Source organism: Convolutriloba macropyga, chromosome 4, assembly GCF_964194025.1.
Source record: "Convolutriloba macropyga chromosome 4, txConMacr16.3, whole genome shotgun sequence".
Classification (NCBI taxonomy): Eukaryota; Metazoa; Xenacoelomorpha; order Acoela; family Convolutidae; genus Convolutriloba; species Convolutriloba macropyga.
This window is the reverse complement of record NC_134471.1, coordinates 2,254,024-2,281,440: the sequence shown is the minus strand read 5'-3', so window position 1 is coordinate 2,281,440 and position 27,417 is coordinate 2,254,024. Positions and strand designations below refer to the sequence as shown.

The window sequence follows — 27,417 nt, the reverse complement described above, 5'->3', positions numbered from 1 at the left end:
GTTTTTAAATATTATATAGCGTAGCAATGAAATTGCGGTTGTAAATAAATAAAACAATGAAAATGTTAATTAACTAAGATCTTTTGCAGATATATTTGGCCAACATTGAACGATATTGAATCAATATTTAAAGATCGCATGAAGGTTTTGTCAATGTTTATTTCTCAATCATGTCGAAGGCTTTACAAAATTAATTGTTAATAAGGGTAAAAAAGTGTCAAAGTTACAAAAATAGAGCATAATTTTTGGGCTTCTAAGATCTCTGCCATAGTTCAGAAAAAATCATGACCGTTGTCATCGATAACAGTTTCTTCTTGGAATCCAGGATCTCTGAGATAACCATGGTTTGTATACAGCTCATTTGGCGAGTGGTGCATTTCTATATCACCCCGGGGTTTGTTATAGGAACCCTGCTGTGTTTGCGAGTAGTTCTTGACACTCGAAGTATCGGAAGCAAGTTTGCTTCTAATTGAGACGTCTTCCCGGTCTACTGGAGACTTGTCTGATTTGGTTTCAGAGTAGTTGTTCATTCGATGCCGGCTTCGGATATCGTCGGACACGGAGATGTCTCTTCTAAGCAGAATTTAGGATTTAATCTATAAAAAGAACCAAAACATCTCGGTAAATTGCGTTCGCGCTTCAAATTTTGATGTAGTTTACTTGCTGCTTCAACTTAAAAATGCACTGAATATTGAGGCTTTGCTTAGAAATAAGAAATTGATTTTTGAAATATTTTGTTATAGAATTTTCATGAAATTTCAATATTTGAAAATTTGAAAGGATATACTGCAAATGATACCACTTAACCCTGAAATTAAATCGAAGAGCCGAATAAACAGGGAAAATGAAATTCATTTACTGGCCCATAAAGCTAAAATATGGAAGTACTGTAATTTGATACTTGCCTCAATTGCTTGAAGAGTACAGGAGGGTAGTACGGGTCCTTGGCACCAAGATCATAATGTTTGAACAATTCTTGTTCTGGGAATACTTCCGTTTCATCATCTGAGAACAATTTCTTCTTGGTTATGTAGACATATGTGGCCATAATAGGAATGTACGCTGTGCAGATTAGTGTTAGCATGGAGCAGATAAACTTTGCCCACCCTGGGTAGTCCGTTTTTTCAGTTGAGCCCTAAAAATGTAATCTTGGCTGTGAGAATGGCTGGTTCTCATTATAGTCTCTTGACAGTTACAGGGCCTAGACGCTTTTGGATCAATTTTTGTCGACTGATAAGCTCAACCTCGGCATTGCTGATTTTTAATTGCTCTCAAAGGAAGTTTTGTAGGAATTATATTAGTCCTGATGGTCTTTTTCCATGCGGTTTCTCGTACTATCGAATTTTCGTCTGATATCGTTTTTAATCTGACCATTTGACGTTTCGTCCTCAAAAATGGGATCAACAGGCAACGCCCGGAGGGCATTAAGTTCTCTTAGAGCCTTTCAGCTCACTAGACTCTTAAGTATGCGATTCGCCCAAACTCTTTTAAAGATATGAATTCATGGCGTGAAGGGCTGTTCCTACGAGTCTGAACACTCCCTTCACCCCACCCCTGGTAGATAACAGATGGGATTTGAGATAAATCTTACGGTATTTCTGTCGTATCTGGAGTATTGTGCCCCGTCTATCAACAAGTAGATTATGTTGACGATGAAGATGATGATCATGACGATAGGACAGATAAATTTGAGCATCACTAGAAGAAACGTAAAGGGTCGATGTCCTGTCATAAGGTAGAAGTCTTGAGCGAAACTAAAACCAAAATGCAGATTTGTATAGGCACTGTGTTATCGCTCGGGATTATACAATTAGTGGTGCCAGCTTTTTTATTCTCTTTGGCTTGTCGAGTTTTGTATTGGGATTTGTTTGTTGCAAGTATGAGGCAAAAATGTTTGAGGCAAAAAAAGTAAGGCAAAAATGTGATTTTTGACAAAAATGCTCAATTATTATGCAGTGCTATGCAGAGCCAACTGAATTTTAATGAGGTGGTAGTAACAACTGATATTATTCTGTAGAATTTTCAGTTGCACGGTGATCTAACCTGTCTTTTATTACTCGAATGTAATTAGAGTCAAACTAACTTGTCAATTCCGTAGAGCCATCCAGCCACGATTACCTCAGACAGAGCTATAATGAAGAGTGGAAAGGAGGCAACATACTCGTCAAACATCTGGAACACGTACTCCCCTGTGGTTGAGGTAAAGGTGATGCCAAGAAGGAAACCGCACCCACAACATACAGCTGAAATAAGAATAAAATAGACACCGAAGTACAGGGGGAGTAGTTAATTGCTCTCAAACGAAGTTTGTAGCAACTATATTAGTCCTCTAATCTGATCCATTCGACTTTTCGTCCTCAAAAACGCGATAAAAAGCAAACCCCGGATTGCATTAAGTTCTCTTACAGCTCACTAATCTCCGAAGTGCGATTCGCCGAAACTTTAAGAGACATAATATTGTGAAGGGCGGTTCTTAAACTGCTGAATCGGTTTCTGTCTCATATTGGTCAGTGAACCAATTAAGAGACAATCAACTACATAACCTGAATTGGGCGAGAGGACCCCCTTAACTTAAGCATATCAGTAAGGGGAGGAAAAGAAATCAACTGAGAATCCCTCAGTAATGGCGAATGAACAGGGAAAAGCTCATCGGGAAGAGAAATGGCAACATTTCTCGGTGTCCGGCATGGTTTGATGCTAGACTGGTGAAATTGTCCTGATGTCTACTGGAGTTTGAACCCCTGTTAAAGTAAATGCTTCTACCCGCCGAGGCGGCGTTTGCTTGGCGAATCAATTTCACGCAGCTGTAGGTGAAGTACTAGTCTGTATTGACGGTAGAGAAAGCTTGCATATAATTGCACGAGAGTGACAATATAACAGACACTGACTTTCGCCGACGAAATGACATAAATTAATGCAGCTAAATGAATGACGTAGTTTTTATGATTAGGACTCTTTGTCATTTATTGCCCTAAATAATGACCGTGATTGGAAGGTCATGTTAAACAAAAAAAGAGATTGAGTAGATGTCAGTGTCCAAAAGATATGCTGCATGGTGACACCTAACGAAAATTTAGACCAGATCAAATCTAGTCAATGCATATGAAATATCCTCGATAAGTCCTCGGAGACTATTTGCGCCTTGAACGATTTGAAAAGCGATACCTGAAACTAATTAAACGATCGAAGACTGGAAATTGATGCCCTGTTCGCAGCCTACAATTTAAAATGTGATGTAACTCGAAAGATGGCGTTGACAAATCCAACTTGCAGATCGCTGTCCCAAAAATGAACTAAATCCTTTATCTGTTTCTCAAAATTGTTTAGCCGAATAAACTAATTTTGCATTGAAAATGATTTATGTACATTTTTATCAGCGTAACACCTTCCATAATAAAGTAAAGTATATACTATCAAAGAAGACTTAATAACTCTTTGTTCTCTAGAGTTGCGAGGAAAACAACGTACCTTAAATCATAATAAAATTTTGCAACATACCTACAAGTACAGCTTGTTTCACATTTTTGAACAAGCTCAAATCCTTCAATGAAGTTGTAACTGCCTCTAAAATTCCAAACATGCTGTCCATGCCGAGTGTAATGAGCATGAAATAGAACACGAATGAGAAGAAAGGACCCGCTTTTCCGAATTCAGTGCATGCTTGGGCGATTGTGATGAAAACTAGCCCGCTCCCAGACACCCCTTCAGACATGATCTTCTTCAAATTACACGTGTTCTCTTCGTCAGTGAGTCCAAGAGCATCATAAGCATCGTTGCATTCTTTGAACTTCTCAGTTGCCATATGACCTGTAGTAAAATCAGTTGGTGATATTTTGGCGCGGATGGTTGGGTTTTATCCCACTCAGATTCCCTCCCTAATTACCTTAAATACACCATAATCAGGGCTAAATTTTGATAGGGGAGGCTGCTAATGCAGTCGCGCTGGTCAAGCAGCAAGAAGTTAGACAAGTGGCATGTGTTGAATATAAAAGAGGTTCCACTAATCCGAATTAATGATCTTGTTTGTTTTTATCTAGAAACTTATCATTTATCCAAAGGCTTCTATTTAGCATCAGCATCGGTGGTTTCAAAATCCCGTCATTGAGACCACAGAAGTGCAATACATTCGTCAATACGTTGAAATTTCTGAAATTAGTTCACTCATATTTGTTTCAATTCATCGCGCGAACGAAATGCTGAGCTTGGTAAGATATAGTATAATTAATGCAATAAATTCGACGTCAATTGAAACATCCAATTGAAAACCTTTTTACTGACAAAAAGTTTACTAAAAATTAAGAGAAAAGAGAAAAATCTTACCAACTATTGAGAAGATGACAGCTCCAGCGTATAAAGAGGTGAGAGAGTTTGCAGTTGCAACTATAAGAGCATCTTTGGCAAAGTTATTGTTGTAGCTGTTGTAAGAGGACATAGAGATCAATCCTCCTCCTGCGAGTGAGAGAGTGAAGAAGATCTGACTAGCCGCCTCTCTCCAAACTTGGCCGTCAAAGATTTTCGAGAACTGAAAACAAAAGATAATGTGTGGAGAGAATGTTTATAGCTGTCTTTTTTAGTCTCCAACCACTAGTGATTTATTTTATGAGACTCATTATAAGAACTGAAAAACTAAGTTACGTTTGCTATTTGTATTTGAAACTAATCGAATGAAGATAAAATATGGAGAGACTCCCAGTGAAACATCCAAATCACACATATTAATCAAATATACTATTTTGCCACAATTTAATGGTTTCCAGATAATTCTGGTGACTGTATTATGGCAGAATGATTTGTAGAATTTTTACAGCACAGAACTTTTTGAAGAATGTCGAACTTACATCTGGCTTGAAGAGATGTTTGAGACCTTCTCCCGCTCCGTCTAAAGTGATTCCTCTGAATAGGAAGATGGTCAACACCAAATAAGGAAAGGTAGCTGTGAAGTACACCACCTGAACAATCACAACGCATCATTTCATCGACATTATCACCATCATAAAAGAATTTTTACGGACAAGTAAAAGAAATCTGGGGTTTCAGTAGAACAAATTGCTCAATTTTTCATGTACACGGAATGTGAAGAAATGACAGCTAAAATATGATAGAAAATTCGGTAGACTGCTCAGCAGTTCGCATTTTGCGGAAAATTTCGGAGATTTCCTTAGCACGCTGGACTAAAGCTTCAGTTATTCTCCTCGCTAGTTACGCTTGAAGATATTTTTGCATCTTCAACTCAGCCTAAATATAATTTTTTAAAAAATTTTGAATGAAAATCGTTAGTTGCTTTGGACCAATTCTCCGATCTCTGAAGAAGTAAGGAATTACTGACTTTCCCTGAAGATTTGATTCCTCTGGCCAGACAGACACAGATGAGTATCCAGGCTGCCATAGTAGACAGAAACACTTTCCAGCTGATGCCTCCAGGGTCTTCAATTGAGTCTGCAATGTCCAGGGTCTCACGATACCAGAAGTAGGAAGCAGGACCTGCACCGGCTGTGCACTCTTCGTATCTGTTAATACTGTTCCCATGGAAGAGAGGATATCTCAATTTTACGCTATTCGCCCTAGATTTTATTGGGTATATAAATTATTGACCCTAAGTATGGGTTTATTCAAAATATTTCAAGAAAGGAAGAACTATGCATTCCCTTGCAAGATTGGAAAGCGGATAATAATGATCTTGAGTTTTCGAAAATGAAATTTTGGTTCACAACCGATCATAGATATTTTCAAAGAACGCTCCCCTCTTAACGGGTGAGATAAGGATTCAACGGTTTGCTAGAATTTTCTTGAGTTGAATTTTAATCTGAGCTCCTCTGCTTCCTATGTTCAAATTCCTGTTTGGGCAATTTAATAGTTATCTGGGACTGCTCAGTTGATAAACAATCTTTTGTATTTTAGTTAAATGCTTTAATGAGTCGGAAGTCCTCAACTAATGACACGGCAATCAGCCATAACGCTTAAGCAATCCATTTTTGTGATTAAAATTAGCTTCCTAAATTTTTTTTTTCTGTGATTTGTCTTGACCGGATTACTTACTGGGTGTCATTTTGGCCCGGGCTACCAGGGCACGATTTCCACGCTAGTGTTGATCTAACTGACATTCCCATGTAGAATATACAGTATGATATGACAGTGTTGTAGTAACATGCCGAGAGAAACGAACAGACCATGCAAGCCATTCCGATTCCAACTGCATATTTGCTCATGTCTCGAAAGGCCAGAAGAGGTCCTCTCCTGAATCTTTGCCCAATGTGCAATTCTAAGATTAGCAGAGGCACACCCTCTATTACTAACATGCAGAGATATGGCACGAGGAACGCTCCTGAAATAAGTTTAGGCAAAAGTAAGTTCCAATCACTTGATTGTTAACCAATTTGATAGTTTTAGCCTATGAGTGTGCATTTTAGCTTTGAAATTTTAATAAGGATTATTGTGGAGATCTTTTGTCGATTGTTTTCAAAGTCCTGTGTAATGTAAGGTCAATAGATATTATTGACATTTTCCAACAACGTGGTATAAATTTACAAAATCAACGTTCAATTTGATTTAGGTCTTGCTTCATACGATTCTCACAATCAAATACTTTTGGTTCTGCCTGAAAGTTTGCGAAGTAGCTTTGGCACCCTTTTTAAAATAAAAAGGCAAGTATAAAGTTGAGCAACCTATATATAAATTGACATTTGAATTGTATGTGACATTCGTAATTATAGTGACAAAATGTGATAATTAAGTTGAAAGACAATCTAGTGATTTTACCTCCCCCATTTTTCTGTGCGAGATAAGGGAACCTCCATATGTTTCCCAATCCTACTGCGTACCCTACCACTGCCAGGAGGTACTGCACTTTGTTGTCCCATTGTTCCCTCTCCTTCCCTCCTCTGATCACCTCCAGTTTGTTCTTGCTAGCTGCACTTTCAACCCCAACTGGTGTCTTATCACCTTAAATTTGCAGCCTTGGAGACATCACAAGACGCAATGTGTCATATTTTGGGTTGAGGATTTTTAGGTGTTTTTTTTTAAATTGAATGTTAAGATATTCAAAATGCTTGAAATTTTTCTATAGGAAAAGGAATTTATTTTCCTGGTGGAATGTTGTAGGATTTTATACAATGAAAACTTACCCCTCCTTATACAAAATGAGCATCTATAATTAATATTTTTACACCTATGATTATATAAATTGCTGTAGATAGCGTCACCTTTTATTGGGCAACTCAAACCACGAACCCTTATGGGAGTGAAAATGCACAAGTCCGGAGGAGAGGAGAGGGCGAGGTTTAATGGAGCAAAAAATTGAGTGAAAAAATTTGTGAGCGACCGAAATTTTTTGTTCACGTGCGGCTTTTTAAAACTGTCTCTTCTTATTTTTTTCGGCTGGGAAGTTTGATTGTGATATTGTATTATTTTTACGGTTGTTTTATAGTGGTTTGAAGGTTCCTGGTAATTAATATGAGTTTCATACCAATTTGCATGTTTTTCGGCTAATTTGCTGAATTTTAGGCGATTTTAGCAGTTTTCGTTTTTTGTTTTGTTCTACTGCTTTGTATGGGATTTGAACAGACGCTTTTTACTAAAGGAGTCCTTAGATACCAAGTGATAACAGCTTCAGTGAGAAATTTCAAATTATTTTTATTTTTGCAGTTTTCTAAGCTTTGATAAATTTCTTAGCCTATTACGACTTGACGATTGCTTTGAGAGCGTTTGAATTCCGTATTTGCTCGAATGAATTGTTTTGGTTCTATGTGTTCTCATAATATCACAAAATTCATAAACTTTTTCGAGCTTTTTTGTTTCAAGTTTTTAATTTTTGTATTCATCACGTTTTTATAGCATTTGAGACTGAATAGGGTTCAAATTAGTGGTTTCTGCTGCCTTTTGATTGTTTGAATTGTAGGTTTTGAATTCTTTTGGAAAAGATTAATGAGTAGCTTTTATGCAAATTTTGTCGAATTCTGTCTGTATTTTTTGTTTATTATTGCTAATTTCTTCTGGTTGTGCTTTCAGCTAATTTTTACTGTTCAATCTTTTATTCACTTTTTCTGGAGGTGTTGCTGGAAGTCAATGGACTCTAGACAGGGCAGGTCTTAATGAAAAATAATACAAATTACTAACATTTGCTAACTAACTTCTACGCTTTTTTATTGTAAAATTCGGCAGGGTGTTGGATTGATATATGCTTGAACAGAAGTAGTAGTAAAAGTTTTTTTAAATGATGGTTTGTAAGTAGCATATTGGCATTTTATTCATTATTTGTAGCAAAATTTTGTTGAAATTTTGTAGAGAATGTTGTTTTTATTCTGTCCTTCAATTTCTTCCCCTGCCTCCGTTTCTCTGCTTGAAATTTTTTGTTCGGTTTTTTGCCGATTTGTAGTTGTTTAATGAATAACAAGTAAACATGTCGCATGGTCTTTTGCCATTAGGTGCTATGGAGTTGCAACTTATAGCGAAGTTTTATCAGATGCTTTATCACCTTTTTTGGTAAGTTATGTTTTCATTGTTCATTTATGTTATTTTCATATTATTGTTAGAATGATTGTTAATAAGTAATATAATCATCATGTCAGCTTGTGTGGTCAACTTTCTCCTTCGAGTCGTTTCCAGAGTTCATCGGACTTTGTTTTAGCGATGACTTATTTTAGAGGATGTGTTTTATAGGAAGTCAAATGACGCTCGTGAAAAGAAGTTTAGGTCAATCTGCTGAACAAAAATCAAAAGCAGAGAGAGAATTTAGAGCGGTTTTAGCTCATGTATTTTTGTGAGAGAGAACGAAAAATGAAGGTCTGAAAACATTTTGCTATGCGAGCGATTGGTTGATCACGTGCGGCTTTTTCAAAACAGTTTTTTAATAGCCGCAAAGCGATAGCTGAAGCTATTATTGGACTCTCTTGGTTTTTAAAATTCGAAGTCTTTGGGAAATGTCTTTTAATAACCATTTTTTAGGTTTTCATGATTTTTGAAGTCAAATCAATTGGTGATTTTGGTCACGCCGAAACAGGAAGTGGAGCGAAAACGGAAGAGGTCCTGCTGGTGAAAATTTTTCGTTCTAATTGTAGAGTGTGAAAATGGTGTTTGAACAGAAATTAGTTTTCTTGCTAGTGGTTTTCTGTTCACATGAGGCATTTTGACATTGATTTTTGATTTTTTTATCTGGTTTTGTTAAATGGTTTAGCCATAGTCATAGTCCATTCTAGGTCTTGTTTTTTAGTGAAGTGAAATTTCGTTTAACTGTGACAGGACCTGTCCTGCTGTTTTTAGATGTCACAATGATTGATAAGTTCTCAGTCACTTCAAAGCTTCATTTTGTTTATTCGTTTGTGCAATTTCAACTGATATGCGTGCGTGACGTCATTTTTCACTGTTAGTGGAGAGTTTTTTGTTCTTTCTCGTGATCAAGTTTTTGGTCACACGTGACTTAGCTCATTCGCAAAATGAGTTCATCGCTATGACGTTGTTTTCTTAATTTCAAAGAGAAGTCAGTGTGTGCGTGTCAATCTAATTGAAGGGCATTTGAGAGCAGCTAATAGAAGCAGCAAAAATATAAACCGATTCTTAGTCAAAATTTAACATCTCAGATTTAGGTTTCGTTTTTGGTTTGTTTCTTTTACTATCTTCCTAAGACTGCAGATCTACGCAGCTACTGCGGCTTTTTACTGACAGTCTGTCAGCTATGATTTTGTTTTCACTCTTCGAGTTTTATCGTATAACGGTGCTTGTGTGAATCGACTTAACTAGTATTAGCATGTTGGAAGTCTTTTTTGATTATATAAATCATTATATTTCGAGATTTTTTGCCATTTTGCTCTGTTCGATGCTTTTGCAGTAGTTTTTGTAATCTTATTCCATTGTTTTTGAATCGGGGGAGTTTTTTGCTTGATCTTAGTGTAAAAAAATGGGTAACTTTATTTTTTGCCTATTTTCGTCTCCTTTTTCAGTTTATTTGCTTGTTTCTTCAGAATTAAACATTTGGCAAACGTTTTTTTGTTCACTGTATAACCTAGACTTATTATATATGTATTGCTACTAAGACTTCACAGTTCAAGTTTTTATACATCGCAATTTTTACTTTAAAAAAATATTTAAATTTGTATCTTTCCGACTTTTGGTTGTTTGCCTCGTTGTTGTTTAGCTTTTCTCGGACTGGATTTGCAAAGTGCACTGATTGAGTAGAAGAGCTAATTAATGGATTCCACGAAAAACAATTGAGACGAAGCATTTCACCTTTTTTGGAGTTACATATTTAACAGTTGTAAATAACTTTTTCCCTTTTCCTCGGTCTTCTGTGTATGTAGCGTTTCTTTGGATGGTATCAAGGGATGGTCAGATATTGATTGAAGATTATTTATGTTGCAATTTATTTGGAAAAAGTGGTTTTGGTGGCGCTAAGGGATGGAGTTTTATCAGTTTTTTTTTCAGATTGTTTTTGGCCGTTCACATGTTATCTTTCCTCTGTTATTGTTAAAAAATGATTCGTAGATTTATTTAGCAGGGCTATTTTATTCTTTGGGTGTTTGGCTGGGGCCTGTGTACTTCGAGTCGGTTTCGGAGACTTCCGGCTATGTTTTTTTTAATTCACTTTACCTTTTGATCACGGTTTTCTGTTCGCATAAGTCACGATTTTCACGTTGGACTCGTGACTTACCTCACTCACTGTTTCAAATGAATGGATTTCAATTCTTGCACGCATGGAATTACGCAATGTAGCGAATATGGTCAAGAGAGCAAAATCAAAAGAAACGGAATATTCCGATAAAGTCATTAAGTCAGTTCAATAGGTTATCAATGTCCATTAGGGCAATTGCTGGCTGACATTAGTATTAAACTGAATAGCTTTAAGTTTAGAAGCTGAAAAAAGTATAGTTTTTAGAATATAAATGAAACTGCACACCGATTTAGAACACTTTTTGAAACTTAGGCAAAATAGTCAATTTCCTTTTTTTTGTTTCGATCCCGATGTCCGTCAACGGCGCTATCTTGCGGCAATTTGCCAGCAATGTTTTTAGAGTAGAAGTTCGAATACAACGTTTCCAAAAGATTCCGCAAAGACTGACTTTCCAGACAAAGGAAATCGTGGTTGAGATATAAATAGTCAATCTCATGTACTAACTTCTTGGAAGCGATGGGGGTACAAACGAGTGACTGTGATTGGTGACCTCAGAGCCACTTCCTGTCGACCTGGTCCTGTGTCCTCCATTCGATGAGGCAATACTCCTGTTGTCATTGTGGAATGCTTTCGTAATTGCTGGGTGTGCTCCTTCTCTGTGTTAACATTTTTTATGTTTAAAATTAGACTTGATATATTTTTTAGCGACATCATTCCATTAATTCGCAGAAATATTGTGATGTGTAAAAAAAATTTAGGTAGATTTTCATTAGCCTATAAGTGTATAAAATAATTAAGAAAAAAGTTCCTTCTAAGAATTATAGAGACGTAAGAATTCATAAAAACTTCGTACTTAAAAAATTCCAAGAGTGGCGAATTCGATGCGTTGGTGAAAATCCATAGGCTACAGAAGTTAGCAGGCCGAACTCCGTGCGTTAATTGTTTTTTTTAATGAATTAATTTTACCGCATATTAATTTGCCTCTGGTTAACACCGTCGCTGTTTTGGTTATTGCGTCTGTACATTGACTGGTTATCCTCAACGCGTCTCTGCCCGTCTCTAGAAGGTGGTGCTTGTTGCAACTCCTGCTGAGATATTGTGTACACACTTTTGGGTTCATCTACAATACCCTTTTCAGATGTACCCGGGAAATATGGAGCCGACTCGTTGTATGTCGGGGGTGGTGTGGACGGGCGCAGACCCAATTTCTGGCCGGCTCCAAAACCGAAGTCATAAACCGGCCTCTTCCCAAATTTAGGATCCACGTAATCAGGTGAGTGGCTCAGTGGTGTTCGGGGGGTTCGCAATCGCTCGGGTTCTGGTTCCATTTTTCCTGAAAAATATGATTAGTTGTAAAATTGTCGAGCAGTAAAGCTTTCAATTCTGATATTTTTTGCTATTTGGTTGTTTCATGTGAGCTACGTAAAGACGTAGCTAAGCAAAATGCTTTGTCATAACCCGAAAAACAAATATGTAAAATTTAAAATAATTAGATGAATGAATACCTTGATATGGTTGCCTATTAGAGGAGGTTTCATAATATTGCCGGTTGTTGGGGTCATTTTGTGGTTGGTAGTAGGAGTCATACGGATCAGCTTGATAATATTCATTATCAGGTCTGCGGTAGTCGCGATTGTGATTTTGTTCATAGGGATCATCGTGTCTGTTAAATTGTCGTCCCGTCCCATAGTTATAATTCTCTCGTAGGAAATTTCTGTCGTCGCGATACATTCTTGGATCTCTGGGTTCTTCGTAGCTCCTGGGATCTCTCGGTTCTCCGTAGTTCCTGGGATCTCTCGGTTCTCCGTAGTTCCTGGGATCTCTCGGTTCTCCGTAGTTCCTGGGATCTCTCGGTTCTCCGTAGTTCCTGGGATCTCTTGGTTCTCCATAGCTCCTGGGATCTCTCGGTTCTCCGTAGTTCCTGGGATCTCTTGGTTCTCCGTAGCTCCTGGGATCTCTCGGTTCTCCGTAGCTTCTTTGGTCTCTCGGTCCGCGTGGGTCCCTGTAGTCCATAGCATCATGTGGTCTGTCATAGTTTCTTGGGACTTGAGAGTCAACATAGTTTGTTGGTGCGGGTGGCCTCTCAGGTCCTTCACTGATGTCTTGATCAGGGTTATCGTAATGGTCTTGGAATTGGCGATAGTTTTGTGGGTTGCGCCATGGAATTGCAGTGTTCGTGCTTGGATCGCCACGAGAATCTGCCCGGCCTGGATGGTCTTCGTCGTAATCAAAGCTGAGGTTCTCTTGTGGCATGTAACGCCTCATTGTAGTATAATTCGAAGCTTTTCTCAGTTAAAGTTGTTAAAATTTAGAAAACAAACCTGCTACGATGAATTAAACGACAGCTTTAAGAATTCGCCTGAGGTATAATAAGTAGTCTATTCAATTTAATTGTGCAAATTCATTCAAATCAAACGTCACTAAAGTTGCTCAGAGGTACACACGTATTGTTTGCGGTCTTAAAATTGTATGCCTTGTTCAGTTTAGATTTTTAATTATGTCATTTTAGACCGATGATTCATCCTACGTTTCAATGCGTGGTTTTAATACCACACTAGACAAAAATATAAAACCAATGGTATGCAACGTATTATGGTAAAAGTATACGCTCACTTTTATTCACGTTGAAAAATTTTAAATTGTGCGTTTTAAGCTGACGTTTTTGCGTTTTTTATTCCAACGCACTCGATGTGTATAATATGGTTGGTATTTACGTTTGCGCGCATTGTGTATTACGGGACGAACGTTTGTGCAAAATCACTTTTCCCTTTCCTCTTCTATCTTAAAGGGAAAAGAAACCCGTAAGGAAATCATCTAACCTATTATGAGAAATAGAAAGGCGTAAAATGGCGACAGAGAAACTAAAAAACTCAATATATTTTCATCAAAATATGCAGAAAAATAAATAGTTTAAAGGCAATTAAAGACGCTCAAATTGTTGAGCCATTGTTCAGTTTTTGATGACTTGTATATTTCGGTGCATTACTTCCCGCGTACTTTGAAGTTGAAAACGACTAACCGTAGATCAGGAAATATTCGTTTTTGTTAATCAACTCGGCCTGCAGAAGACAAAAAAGCTGAATTTGACAACTGGCTGGTTGTATTCCGAAACTGATCACTACACTGATTTCATTTGACAAACTGTAATTGATTGAGGTTTTTCACATCTAATGAGGCAATGATTAGTTTTATTGAATAGTCCTATTTTTAATTTAGGCAATCTGGTCATTTATGATTGATAAAGCACACGTTCGTTTGGTCAATTCAGGTTGAATCTTGTGGGTAAATCAGCAAAAATGGTGCAAATGAGAGAATTGGGTCAGTTTCAAGCTTTTTTAGAGTTCATAAATAGTCCTAAGTCTATAATGATATTAATAATGACAATAAAGAATGGTGCCACTAGCATTTTTATGTCGTTCTCAGCCTCGGATTTTAGCGAAAGCAAACTGTTGAATAAAAGTGGAAAGCAGAAAGTTATATTTTGCTGCATCATTGAAAGGGTTAGGAAAAAAGTTTTGGGGTTTTTATTTTCCTTTGTACAGATGGGATCGAGCGCGGAGTATATTTGATAATGATTTTCCGTAAATTTCGGTCAAATTTTATCTTGTTAGTTTCTGTTGATATTAGGTTGGCGCTGCTTTATGGGTATTAGATTTATAGATAGAACATATTTTCAGTAATATTTAAAACTGTTCTCGAAAGGTTCTGTTTTTTGTCGATTTTGTATTTTGCCATTATTTGTAATTAGAGAATGGCTGTTTTCCTGCCCAGAGACAAGAAAAATGTTTTCATGATCCCAAAATTGCGGCCATCTTTGGATGAGGCTTGTTAGGGATTGAATTGTTTGCGTGTAAATTTTTGATTTCGTTCTACAATAGATTCCCTGGTTCTAGATTGATATCGCTTGGTTAAACGAACTTGTGGGCTAGGCAGTTAGTTTTCAGTTGTGGTTTTTCGCAATAATAAACTGTTCGGTTAATGTATTTTACAAGTGTCTCCAGAAAACTCTACCAATTTCATATGTTGATGCCAAATATTTAGTGTTATCGTGCTGCACAGCTGTGTCGGTTTAAACTCTGCGGTGACTTTGTTTGTAAAAAAAAAAGCTGGATAATATTTCAAAAATTACGCCAATTTTTGATCTGGTGAAGAAAAACATTTATGTTTCGTTTGCAACATTTTTGGTTCGTTTCTTTATTTCGTTAAAGTTCTATCTTTTCCCCCACTCTTTATTGTTGTCTAGATTTTGTACGACCTGCGATGTCCCACTTTCGTCATTTTCTACTATTGAAGGTGTTTTTCATTCACGACTATTTTTGTGGTCATGCCTCTTGCCTTCCTCTCAGAATGACTTTGCGTTGTTTAATTGGAGGAATTCTTATCAACTAAGGGTATATCACTGGAATTGAATGTTATGTGAGGGCAGCGTTCAGAATCAATTATTAAGCTAGACAAATTTTCAAAATCAGAGGAGACATTACAGTATTAGATTAAAAAATTTTCCCTTTTTTTGTTTACGAGTGTCTTGAGACTACAGATATAAGAACCAGTCGTAGAGATTGTTGGCATTTCTTCCAGCAATGTTGTGAATATATCAAAGTAAGAGAAAAGACATTCAGCTCTTTAATAACATCCAATTTACTGCAGGAAAATCCGAAATAATATGTTCATGAGGATAGAAACCGCGGTCAATAGAATTCAAATTAATAATCATTTAATAGAAATTACCGTTCAATAAAATAAAAAACTTCAGGTGGTTACTGCGAATAGAGATTATGACGGTGACATAAACTGCTAAAGATGTCCACGAGTGTGTGTGATCCTTGTCGAGTTTTTTCTGCTGAAGATTGTGATACTTGAAAATTTTCTTTCAGATCGTCTATGAATTGAATGTGAGGGAAGATGAAATTTCGGTTCTTGGTCAAGCCAGTTACTAAAGTGGGCATACTCGGTGGAACACTAGCTGGCACTTATTCTTTAGGTGAGACATTTTTGCTATTATCTTTTACTGACAATCGAATTAAGACGTATTATTGTTACGATATGTTTATTGCCAACTGTTCATTAAAATAGTGTTTGCTCTTTCTTTAAGGAAACTTGAGATTCCGAGCGCTATTCTCGTAGACTTTAGTGTAGACACCATTTATCTGAAAGAGCAATTTTTTGGTTGTCCTTTTAGTTATACATTACATTGGGTATCTGGGGTTAGGTATTCAGGATTCTTTCAGTTTTCGAATAATTAATTTTCGGAACGAACTTGTTCGTTGTTTTAAACGAAGTTTGGCAATCTTTTTTCGTCCCGATCTCAGGAATTGCTTTTTTAGACACAACAACTTTTAGATGGAACTGAGCTGTTACCAATATTGTATATTGTGCTGCAGGGATATGCTGTTAGATAGGATAAATAGCAAAGACAAGAAAAACTTTTGCTCATTTACATTTCCTAAAAATGACTAGCATATTTTCAAATGCAGTTTCCTCATATTCAAACAAACACTTTAAAAAATACGGCTTGTGCGATCCAACGATTTTTTTTGGCGTGATCGCCTCCTCAGCAGAGCTCGAATATAAATAGAAGCAGATATATGGAGTCGTGGACGCAGAAATGAAACCTATTTAAATAATTCGAAGTTTTTCGATTGGTTTTGAAAAAAAAATCAAATTGGTAATTATATTTTAGTTGCGATGATTTAACGAGGTTTAGAGTACCCTTAATTCACCTTAATACAGGTGTTGAAAGTCATATAGAAAATGAGGTAAGCCATTTATGATAACGATTTTATCTAGCAATTAAGTGAAAAACTCGCTGCTGATGATTGTGACAAATGACGTTATGCACATTAAGCAGTAAGAACGGCATGAAAAGACCGACAAAATTGATATGTTTTGAAGTTAGCAGTGTGGAAAAATGGCATGCGAAAAATAATTGTCTGACGACGAAACGAAAAATCAAGATCAATGCAATATAGGTATTCTCAGCATAAAGCTTCACAGCTATGAAAATTAACTTTTTTCATTATTAAAGATTAGTCTTTAAATTTTTGACCGTTGTTTGAATTTTCTCTTATCTGCAATTCTTAAGCTTCTCCAACCTATCAGACTCTGGACATTTGAAATTTGTATTGTAGCCATTATATGATTGCAGAAAACAGCTGCGACTGGGAGAAAAATACCAAAGACTCTATTTTTCTTTCTTAAGCCGGATTTGAAGGGCTGCGAAACGACATGGAGCGAAGCTCTTACGAAATGATGGCGTTTTTCGGCCACAAAAATGCTTTCAAAATTCTCCGGTGGTCAGGACTAAGAGGGCCAATTTTATTGAAAGTATGTGACAGGGTAGTGGATAGGAATCGAAACATTCTCGGTAAACTGCTCACAACTCGTATCTTAAAACCCAACGATCGGGAAACCCATTTTTTTTGAATCGATGAAAACATTTGGAAGACATATTTTTAGCCAGAAATTTAGAGCATTATTTGCATCTAGAAAAAACTCAAAAGGTTAGCAGTTTTTGGATAATGTTTCCCACAGATTCATTTCTTGAATGAAGTAGCCGGCTAGCCATCATTAGAGTTCATCGTCTCCAGAAAATAAGAATTTAACAAAATTTCTTGTACCGAAACCTTTTAAATATTGCAAAGACTACAATCCGAAAGCCAAGAGGGAACATGTTTGATCGAACCATATACTGGTGGAATATAATGAAAATTATGGTAGAAAAAATGTCCCACTTTTCAATCAATTTTGCAGTTTGTCTGTTTTCCAAATTGTTCTCAACAGAAAAGTTTTTTAAGAATCTATTTTGCAACCAGCAATTATTCCACCTATAAATTCATTTTCTGAAAGTAGGAGCAAACTCCTGATTTAAAGCATTTGGCTCAATATAAAACAGTTTCAAATTTTTTTTTAAGGTTTTCCAAACTTTGAAAATTTTTGTTTGCTATAAATTTAACATTACGAAAGCCAGGATAACATTTTTTGAGCGAGCCATAGACTTGTGGAATATAAGAAAAATGACGGTAGCACAGGTCTCCAAGTTCCCCTTTTGTTTAGCTATTTCGCTGTTTATCGGTCAGTTTTTTTACAAAGTCCTACGGTTGATAGTCCAAGTTTTTTGTCGATTTCAATTATCAATTTTAAGAAAAAATGGGGCTCACCGTCTTCGTATAAAAAGAGAAGCAAGAAATTAAATTTCTTTTTTCCCACAATGCTTGATATCTTCCTGAAATTTTACACCAAATCGATGCCCTAGGCGGTCTGAGCTAACCAAAGCAATTCAATACTGAGAAAATTTTCCCATTTTGTAACTTTTTTTCCAAAAAGTTGAATTTTTCCAAAAATTGCAATTGTTTTCACAGAAACTCAATTGAAAAAGCTATTTTCGGGTTGTCTGCACGATTTTAATATTTTGCTGACCGTTCAGAAATTGATTCCGACTATTTATGAGTTGGACAAAATGAAAAGTATACATTTTTGATACTGTATCAACGATTTTTGTGTTTCTCATTAGTATTCCAAAATTTGATGGGCTAGTTCGTATATTTTACTGACAACATTTAACTAAGAAAGTTGTCAAAAATTGTTTTGTTACCCATCTGACGAACGTCTTTTTGCACCAATGTATTCGATAAAAATGTGATTCTGTGAAAGACCAAAGATTAACCATTCTATGATTTAATTTTTTTTGTCAACTTAAGCTGAAATCACTATAAAGTGTTCGGAAGGCAAGTTGATTATCTTTACAATACATAGGTGAAAAAATCAAAACACTGTTCGTGTGTGAACACGAAACACTGTTTCTGTTCGTGTGTGTTATATTCTTCGTGGACAATTTGGTCCAACAATTTTCATTTTGAAGCTTCCGTCATTTTTTGTTGGTCTTTCTTTTTTATGCAATTTTTTGTACTGCAGATTTTTTGTCTGATAGCCTGATAGTAATTTTTTTTCTCGTCTGACCATATAAGTTTACAAATTATCGAAGCTGTCTTTTTTTCTAGTCCTTTCTCCCTCTCTCGGTTGAGCTGAAACTATCCTCCCTCTCAAGTAACAGCTAGCTACTGACGAAGCCAACGGCGCCTGTGATTTGAGAGCAGTTTGTCAACGTTAAGCGGCTTTTTTTATTGAAGAGTTGTTAATTGTTCTCATTTGAGCGTCCCAGCATTTTTTGATCCAGTTCTGCCTAACTAAATCCAAAAAATCTGTTTTTTTAAAAAAATCTAATAATTGATCTGATAGCTAAAGTCGTTTGACTGATCACATTGTTAAGTTGTTTTTGGTATGTCAACTCTTTGTCAAGAATAACCATCAATGAATGACTTTTAAATTCAACTTAATTGTCGGTTGGTGATTTTTCATTTTTGAAAACCATTATTTCTGTTTTCTCTTCATATAGAGTTAACTTGTTTTTTTCATATATATTTTAGTTTCCATCAATATTTTTTAGCCTTTGGTTCTAATCACTGTTCATTTTGTTCATGACATAAAATTGCTGTGTCATGTGCAAATTGTAAAACGTTCGAACTTTTCCCTATTTCCTCACCGAAGTCATTTACATAAAGTATAAATACTAGTGATCCTAGTACAGTACCTCGTGGAACACCGTGATTTATTATTGTCCAGTCGGATTCAACTATTCTGTTTCTAACACACTGTTTCCTGTTAATTAGAAACGAATTCAATAAGAATCTTGCGTTTTCTCCAAAACCACATTTTTCAGTTTTTTGAAAGAAAATGTCCAAGGATAATGAGTTAAAAGCTTTCGCTAAATCTAAAAAGATCGTTAAGACTAAATATTTTTCTTCAACGTAATGATTTATTTTCTCTGTCAGGGCAATAATTGTATTAAGACTAGACTTTTGTTTTTGGAAACCAAATTGATTTTTGTTAATTACTTTATTCATATCTAATTGTTCCGACATTTGATCCAAGAGAAATCTTACAAAATTTTTGCTAATGTCGGAGTTACCGAAATTGGTCGATAGTTTTCAGTATTATGCCCGTCGCCTTTCTTGTAGATGGGAGTGACATAGGCTTCTTTCAAAATATCAGGGATATTTGCGTTTATACACTCGTTAATAGCAAACTGTAAATGGGTTCCAAAGGACAACTTACAATCTTTCATTGCCCAAGATGGTATATACCCTGTTCCAGCTGATTTTTGTGTTGGCAGTTTGTCAATAACTTTGTATAGTTCTCTTCTGGTTACCAGCGTGAAATTGAATTCGTTTCCCTTAAATTTAAAAGAAGGCAACTTAGGAGCAATTGTTTCGCCCCTTGTAAAGTCCAAGACGGGCAAGACAATTATTCAAACAGTTAGCAATGCTTTTTTTTCATCTGATATTACGTTATGGCCCTCTTTCAGCTTTGCAATTTTTTCTGTCTGATTATTTGAGTTAATTTTGTTGTTAATAAATTTCCATTGTTTTTTGAAGTTGGGAGATTCTCTAAAGATAAGTGGTCGTTATGTTCTGTTTCAGGCGTCTGGGATGTTCCCACTGATCGCACACAGCTCAATGTGAATCTCGCACAATGGACGCAGATGTCCAAAAATGTTGTGGAAGATTATATTCCTTTTGATTCCCTCAAGAAGATACAGTTCCCGAAAGGTGCTAAAGATGCGATTGAAAGCTCGAAGAACTTGATGCCTGTGGTTAAGCCATCAATGGGAGCAGCTAGCTGGAATTCTGGTGTGGATTATTGCGTAGAAGCTTTATTTGGACTGCCATCAAAATGTGTTGGTGGTTTTAGATATGTAAGCGAACTAGCCTCAGATGGAGCATTGAAGCTATGGAAACAGATTAATGCGACAGGTGATTCATAATAATTGTAGAATATGTTATCGAATTTAAATTTTACTGCATCTTATCTTTTAAAAATAACTCACCTAGGCCGAAGATTTTTTCAGTTTTACGAGGAGTTGTCGGATTAGGTTTAGACCACGGAAAATTTATTGACATACTGTGAATCAATTTTTATGTGTGTAGGATAAATGGAAAAGATTTATTTGAGCAGTTTTTTGCTGAATTATTGAAGACCTAGTAGCCCTTTCAAGACATTGTGCTGGGTTTCAGCAACATTAATCTTTGCAAGACTGGTGATAGTTGTCTCTACAGGCGGGTAACGAGCAACTAAACAACGCTTTTATTCACAAGTTCTAATAATGTTTTTTTAACAGGACTGCTCAGGAGTGAATAGACAGCAAATCAAAATGTATTAGATTCATATGTCATATGACCAATTGGTATTTTTTTTGGCTTGCTCGACCAAGGGTCAACAAAAATAAACATAGAAGAACCTAATTAATTGCTCTCAAGCAAAGTTTGTAGCAATTATATTAGTCCTGTGGTCTGTTTTATGCGATTTTTCGTCCTCAAAAACGGGATAAACAGGTAGCGCTCTGAGGGCATTAAGTTCTCTTAGAGCCCTAAGCCTTACTATACTCTAAGAATCCGATTCGGCAAAGCCGTTTTGAGGGGACATTTATTTGGTGTGAAGGGTGGTTCTTAATCGTGAAAGTTTGACCCCCTCAGTCACTCCCTGGGCGTTTGACAGCAATTCATATGAGATTTATTTTTGTAATAGATGTTAACAGACAATGGACACAATATAGGCTCTTACGAGCCTTATAAGTAATGCCCAGGTGCAAAAAGGAGCACCCAAAAAATGCTTTTACTAAAGTACAATTTTGTATAATGAAAAATGGTGTTGATACCGCCTAATCCTGACCTTTATATTGCTTACATGGTCTTTAAATTTCAAATCCCTATCTAAAATAATGCCTAAATACTTTGAGCTTGGTTCCATGGCAAAACCAACAATTTCTTTGAAGTATTACCGAGAGATTTCTAGTGAAACTCTGAAATGGCTTTTGTCAATGTTTGATAAAAGCTTGTTACCCGACAGCCAAATATCTGATTGTATGTGATGATTCAATTGTGCTGATTGAGAGATATTTACCCTCAAATAGTGGCGGTGCATCATCCGCAAACGTTATTGTTTTTGCTCCTGGGCACTTCAAGTGAAGATCATTTATGTATATAATAAATAACAGCGCTCCCAAAACCGAACTTTGAGGATAATATTAATCACGTAATCGCAGCGGAACAGCATTAGGCCACAGCGGCCTGTTCTCAGCTGCACTTTTGCTTATTATTCCCCACATTTCAGACTTCTTTTTATGAGCATCATTGCTCTTTTTTTGGTGACGATGGCCACTTTTTTTTGCGTTTGAAACTTTCACGTGGTACCATCATTGCAGCCAACCTTGGTCAGGCTATGGTCAACCTGAAGCTATGGTTAAGTAAGAGCTCATCCTTTCACAGACAGCTTCACGAAGGCAGGGGATTAAACTCTCAATCATTGGCGTGTGAATCACACACCTTACCTCTCGGCTATCACGCCACAACACACCTTACCTCTCGGCTATCAGGATCTGAACATTTAATTTCACGTTGATCTGATATTTCGTTACAAATTTTAACAGCTTGTCTTCTGTTGCTCAAATAGCTTTCGAACCAATCTAGAGCAACCCCTCTGATTTGAACGTTTTCTAACATTTTTAGAAGTATTTGATGATTCACAGTATCAAAAGCCTTTTTAAGATCCAAGAAAAATTCAACACATTCCATCTTGTCATTAAGTCTTAAGCGGATATAATTGAAAACCAAATTGCTGTTTATATATCAAAATAAACTTTTCCATAAAGCTATAAACCCTTATGTAGATAACTTTTTCAAAATCTTGCGAACACTAGATAGTAGAGATTGGTAGGTAATTATTCACATCTATCCTACTTGCCGCTTTGTGTAACGGTGCTACAACTGCAAGTTTCAGTGATTGATCTAATGATGAAATATGTAAATTACGGCGTCAAAATATTCTGGGTTAATTTTAATAGAAAATTAGATATATCGTCTGATCCTGCTGACTTCTTATTTTGTAACTCACTAATAATCATCCTAATCTCCATTTCATTAGTTTCATTAAAAATGTTTAACCGTTATTAAATGGACCATCGGTCATAAAGTCAATAGTTGGTAGTGACTGAGCTAATTTGACCCTAACGTTAGTAAAGAAGTTGTTGAAAAGATTAGCTACGCTCAGAAACTTATGTTTCACCATCAATGAGACTAATGAGCTTCATTCCGCTTTTGAGTTTATTATTAATTCTATCTTTTGTTTCATAGATACGCCTGGATTCGCCTATACTTGACTGAAATAACGAACTGTTATAATGTTTTTTCTGGGCTTTTCCTCACTGAATGTTATGTTCCGCAATCTATGGATTTTTTCCAAATCAAATGCACTTCTTTTTTTTCCACTTTAAGCGAACCCCGTTTCGCTTATTGATGAGGTTCGTCACATTTTTCGATGACCACTTCAAGTTATGTTTAAAGCGGAAAATACTACCTTAAGCGGAAAATATTGAAACTTTTCGAAACAGTACTCAAAAAATGATCAAAAAGAAAATCATATGATTCAGTTTGAAATGGTTCAAGTTGAGCAATTTCCGGGAACAAGTAATTATAAAATTGATTTAAAAAGTGTTTCATTCTTCAAGATGCTATAATCCTTGATCGCAAAAGAAATATCAGCTGCTTTGGGGTTGCCTAAGTATGTTAGTATAGGATAATGATCACTAATAGCCTCCTTGAGTGTTACTAGATGATCACTATAATTAATGGCGTTCGTTATATGTGATCAATGTAACTATAGAGATCCTACTAGATCTTATCATGCTCATTCAAATTATGAAAATTATTTGCGACGATGGCCTCTAAATACTTGCTATTTAACGGGTTAGATTTTGAAATATCAATGTTGAAACTCCGAAAATGAATACATTTTTTTATTTAAGTTCTTTGATTCATTGAATCCACCAAAAAATTCAATAAAACATGTTTTAAATGTTTTAGGCGGTATATAAAAACAAAAAACTTGAATGATTGTGCTTTTAACCTCAATTCCAACTGCCTCATAATCCTTTATTTCGAAAACTTTTTTGCATATATGGCAACCCCACCACCAATGCCAAGTCTGCTTTTGGAAACTAGCAGCCTATAATTATTAGGTGAAATTGCTGTTTGAGATTCCTTAGTCAGCCATGTTTCAGACAAGCATAGTAAATTTGGAAGTGACCCCAAGCCAAACAAGTATTTCAAGTTCCTAACGGTTTCTGGCTAGGGAGCGAATATTCATATAAAGGCAGTAAAAAAAAACATTTCTGCTGTGCTTTAGTTTTTTTGCTTTTTCTGGTCCCTGTTCCGTTGGACGTTGAGTTCTCATTTTATGTGGTGGGTTCCAAGAATCGTTGTCAAGTTTTCCAGCAGTTTCCATAGGTAGACAAATCTTAGCATCAGAAGACCGGTCTTTATTGCCAGAAATAATGCCATCATTCTTTGTTAAAGGAACTTAGTTGTAGTTGCAGTTTGAAGCAGTTTCATTTGTTCGTGGTGTTACTTTATGAGGAAGGTTTGATGCTTTTAGCGGTTCAATACGTTAATACTTTACAGCTTAATCTTTTGGAAAGTCCGAAGATCATCGATAGGAATACTCAAACTCCTCATCACTACCTGTGAGTTCCATGTTGTAGTTACCATATTATAGGAGTCCGCCCTCTCCTTGATCAGCTTTGTCGGCCTTTGCCAGACACTCCTTAATGTAGATTGCCCTCCCATTTCCCGGCTGGATACACTAGCCAGCATCTTACGTCTATTTTAGATGTTGCTCGTATCGTGAAAGTAAATAAACTTTATGATAATTGCTCGTGGGAAATTATCTCTGCCCTTCCCAAGGGATGGCAAGCTTTAAATGAGTCGGGGGATACCGAATTATTCAGGTAATCATGCAAAAAGGCACACATATTTTACTCAAGAGGTCGATTTTATCAAATATATTTTGAACACTTTCGAAAATTAAACAATCTTTCGAAGAATATCTTGTAAATTAATGCGGGTTCTCAAATCAGTAATCTGGTTCCGCATCTCATCAATTTGTTCATTTTGTATAGCTAATTGGGTAGATAGTAATGCAAAAAGGGCTTTTGAATTGGGATCAGTCGTAGAATATATAGCACTTTGAAGTTGTGCATTTAAAGCCATTTTGTTTAAAGGCACAGTTTTGTTCACTGCACAGTGAAAGAAACGAGAAAGAGAAAGCAACCGTTCACTGCTGTGTGATTTGTGTTTTTTTATTCACCCGACGTCAGTCGGTTATGTTTAGTTCTTTTTTTAAAAAAAATCTAATTTCTCGCCATCCGATGGTACCAAAAGACGAGTAGTTGCTACCATTTTCAAACTGTTGCATAAGATGGGTTCTAGGACTTTTAGCTGAACGGGTAGATTGTTCCAGTCCTCAAGAGCTTTATTGACAATTGAGTGTTCGTCGGTTGAATTGAGTTTTGGTTTGTTTTCTCAGATAGTCTCAATCAATGTAGGACAGATTCCTGATATTCGACCTAGATTTTAGTGGCTTGAAGTGTCCTTTGGGACTGGATGAAACCATAAATAACAGGTGTCAGAAAGCAGTCTAATGTATGGAAATAACAAGCGTACATATTTTAGGGATCTAACTTTTATTAAGCAGTTTTGCTGGCCATTTTTTGCTTGTACTCAATTTGTGTCGGACGCAGAAACTGGATAAACAGATAGCCAGGTCATTAATGTTCATTGCATTGTTTTACCAAAGCCGTACCAATTGGAATTCTAATCGTTTTTGTAGTAAAGTAATTAGACCTCAATTTAGATCTATCTATTCTAACTGAAACTGCGTACCAAATTAGAAAAAAAATTTTGACACTATTAAAGAACCAAAATTACTAAGTCCTTATTTTCTTTCTTTAGTTAATCCCAGTCAAAGGCCGAGTTATCAATTTTCTGTCAAACTATTATGCAATATTGCACTATTTTGCCTCTAAGTTCAACCACGGAATTCATTTCGGGTCATGGAGCTGGTTTCATAAAAACTTTTTTGAGGAGTTCATCTGGGAACAGTTTTTCGTGGACGCGTTAGATGTAAATTTCAGTTGCCTAATCAAAAAATTTTTAAATAATTAAGCCTCCTCATCAGTTGTTCATTTTTTTGCATAACATCCTCGACCTTCTTGGTTCAAAATTTTCAAACGAGCCCAGCTAAAGCACTATAACAAAAGAATTAATTTCGTTATTGTGATACAAATCAACAATAAGCGAGGCCAGATAACGAGATCAAGCGGATCTGCTATTTCAATCTGCCACTAATTACAAATTAACATAAGCACGTAACAATCATAATGTATTAAAAACCTAGTAGCACCATTTAAATTCAGTGCATCTCGAACTAACAAACAATTGGAGTAGTATTGATGATGTATTTCTAAAGAGATCAATGCAAACTCCAGCGAGGAAAGAAAATTGTTACTATAAAAGATGATCCAGGGATTGACTAGTCATTATATTGCAGTCAAATTAAATTTTTGGTTTTCAAATATCGACTTTTATTCGAATATGAAACTTGTTAGTTCATAATTATTGACTAATTAGGAGTTTTTTACTTGGTGGAAAAAATTGGATAATTTGTTTCCAGAAGACAAATCCAAGTCTGATGAAATAACTCCAATTTTAATCAGTCTGTTATAAAGTTTAGCACCTCGAAACTGAATGGAATTTTTATCGATCTTTCGTTTACAAAAGGGCTTTTCTAACAATTTCAGATTGGAACTTCTGGTCTCCGTTACGCAGGATTGTTTAAAAGTGAAAAGATTATTGCAAAAGTCATGCGTGTGTTGACTGTTTATAGCTTTCAGAGGTGTTTTTTCTGAGGTGAATAAGCTTAAGTATCTTCTTTTGTAAAAGAGAGATGGGTTTTAGAGACGAGTAGCTGCAGCAGCAATAAACTAAAGCACCATACTGCAAGATAGGAGCAACATTAGTAATATAATATTCGAACAGATTTTTTTGTTGTATATAATGTCTGAGCTTAGAGACGATTCCACATTGCTTACTGAGTCTTTCCTTCACATAGTCAATATGGGACTGATATGAGAGTTTTCGGTCTAAATTTCTAAGTATTTGCACACAGGTTTCACTGGTATATTATCGGAGTTCATGTAAATTGTCGTGTCTACGGATAGTGCTTTCAGATTCATCTGAACTGTTTTTTCTAAGTTTAGTACTAATTTGTTCCTTTCGAGCCAATCACTGATTGCTTAAAGATCTTATTCAATTTCTTTCTTAGTACATCCTATGGTTTCAATATTTGTATCATCGGCAAAAAGAATAATGTTAACACTTTTACAGACGTTTGGCATGTCATTGATATAATTGAGAAACAATAACGGTCCTAAAATTTATCCTTGAGGAACTCCTTGGTTAATATCTCTCCAAGTTGATGATACTCCATTTACTTCAACTCTTTGATATCTGTTTTCCAAATATGATTTTAACCAACTCAAGCAATTACCTCTTAGTCCGTATCTTTCAAGTTTATAACCGCCAAAAGCTGCAATTTCGAAAGAGGTTTCATGGCTTTTCAAAATCGTTTTAGTTTATTAATAGCCGCGAAGCGATAGCGGCTATTATTGGGGACATCGTGGTTTTTTACAATTCAAAGAATTTGAATTGTTTTGGGGCGCTGTCTTTTTACGACTCGAAGAGGAGTATTGGAGAAGTCCTTTTTTTAAATCAATTTTATTGGAGTGATTTTCGAAGCCGGAAATGAAACGCGTAAAAAAAATTTGGAGTGATTTTGATGCTGAACAAAAGTGAAGAGCGGAGCGAAAAGAGAGTGGTTTTTGTTCATACCGCTGTTTTTGAGAGAGCGAGAAATTGATGTGTGAAAAA

The 27,417-nt window shown here is 36.1% G+C and overlaps 2 protein-coding genes across 3 annotated transcripts in view; one reads left to right on the top strand and one right to left on the bottom strand.

The window, feature by feature from the left end:
• The window catches only part of LOC142337409 (anaphase-promoting complex subunit 10-like), a 273,473-nt gene that overhangs the window by 228,182 nt on the left and 17,874 nt on the right, over nucleotides 1-27,417 (top strand). The window lies entirely within an intron of this gene.
• LOC142337406 (uncharacterized) lies at nucleotides 50-13,455 on the bottom strand. Its single transcript, XM_075386581.1, has 13 exons — nucleotides 12,106-13,455; nucleotides 11,567-11,933; nucleotides 11,105-11,256; nucleotides 6,757-6,939; nucleotides 6,037-6,322; nucleotides 5,327-5,507; nucleotides 4,839-4,949; nucleotides 4,321-4,522; nucleotides 3,499-3,807; nucleotides 2,084-2,243; nucleotides 1,592-1,754; nucleotides 906-1,135; nucleotides 50-573 (listed from the first exon to the last, which is right to left on the bottom strand). Exons 1-13 carry the CDS (start codon nucleotides 12,863-12,865, stop codon nucleotides 273-275), a joined length of 3,405 nt encoding a protein of 1,134 aa, XP_075242696.1. The 5' UTR covers nucleotides 12,866-13,455; the 3' UTR covers nucleotides 50-272.

Coding starts and splice junctions, on each gene's coding strand:
- LOC142337406 (XM_075386581.1), bottom strand. CDS start 12,865: ATGAGGCGTTACATGCCACAAGAGAACCTCAGCTTTGATTACGACGAA. Junction 6,940..11,104: donor ACCCCCATCGCTTCCAAGAA/GTTAGTACATGA, acceptor TGCAAATTTAAG/GTGATAAGACACCAGTTGGG. Junction 3,808..4,320: donor TGTCATCTTCTCAATAGTTG/GTAAGATTTTTC, acceptor ATTTTACTACAG/GTCATATGGCAACTGAGAAG.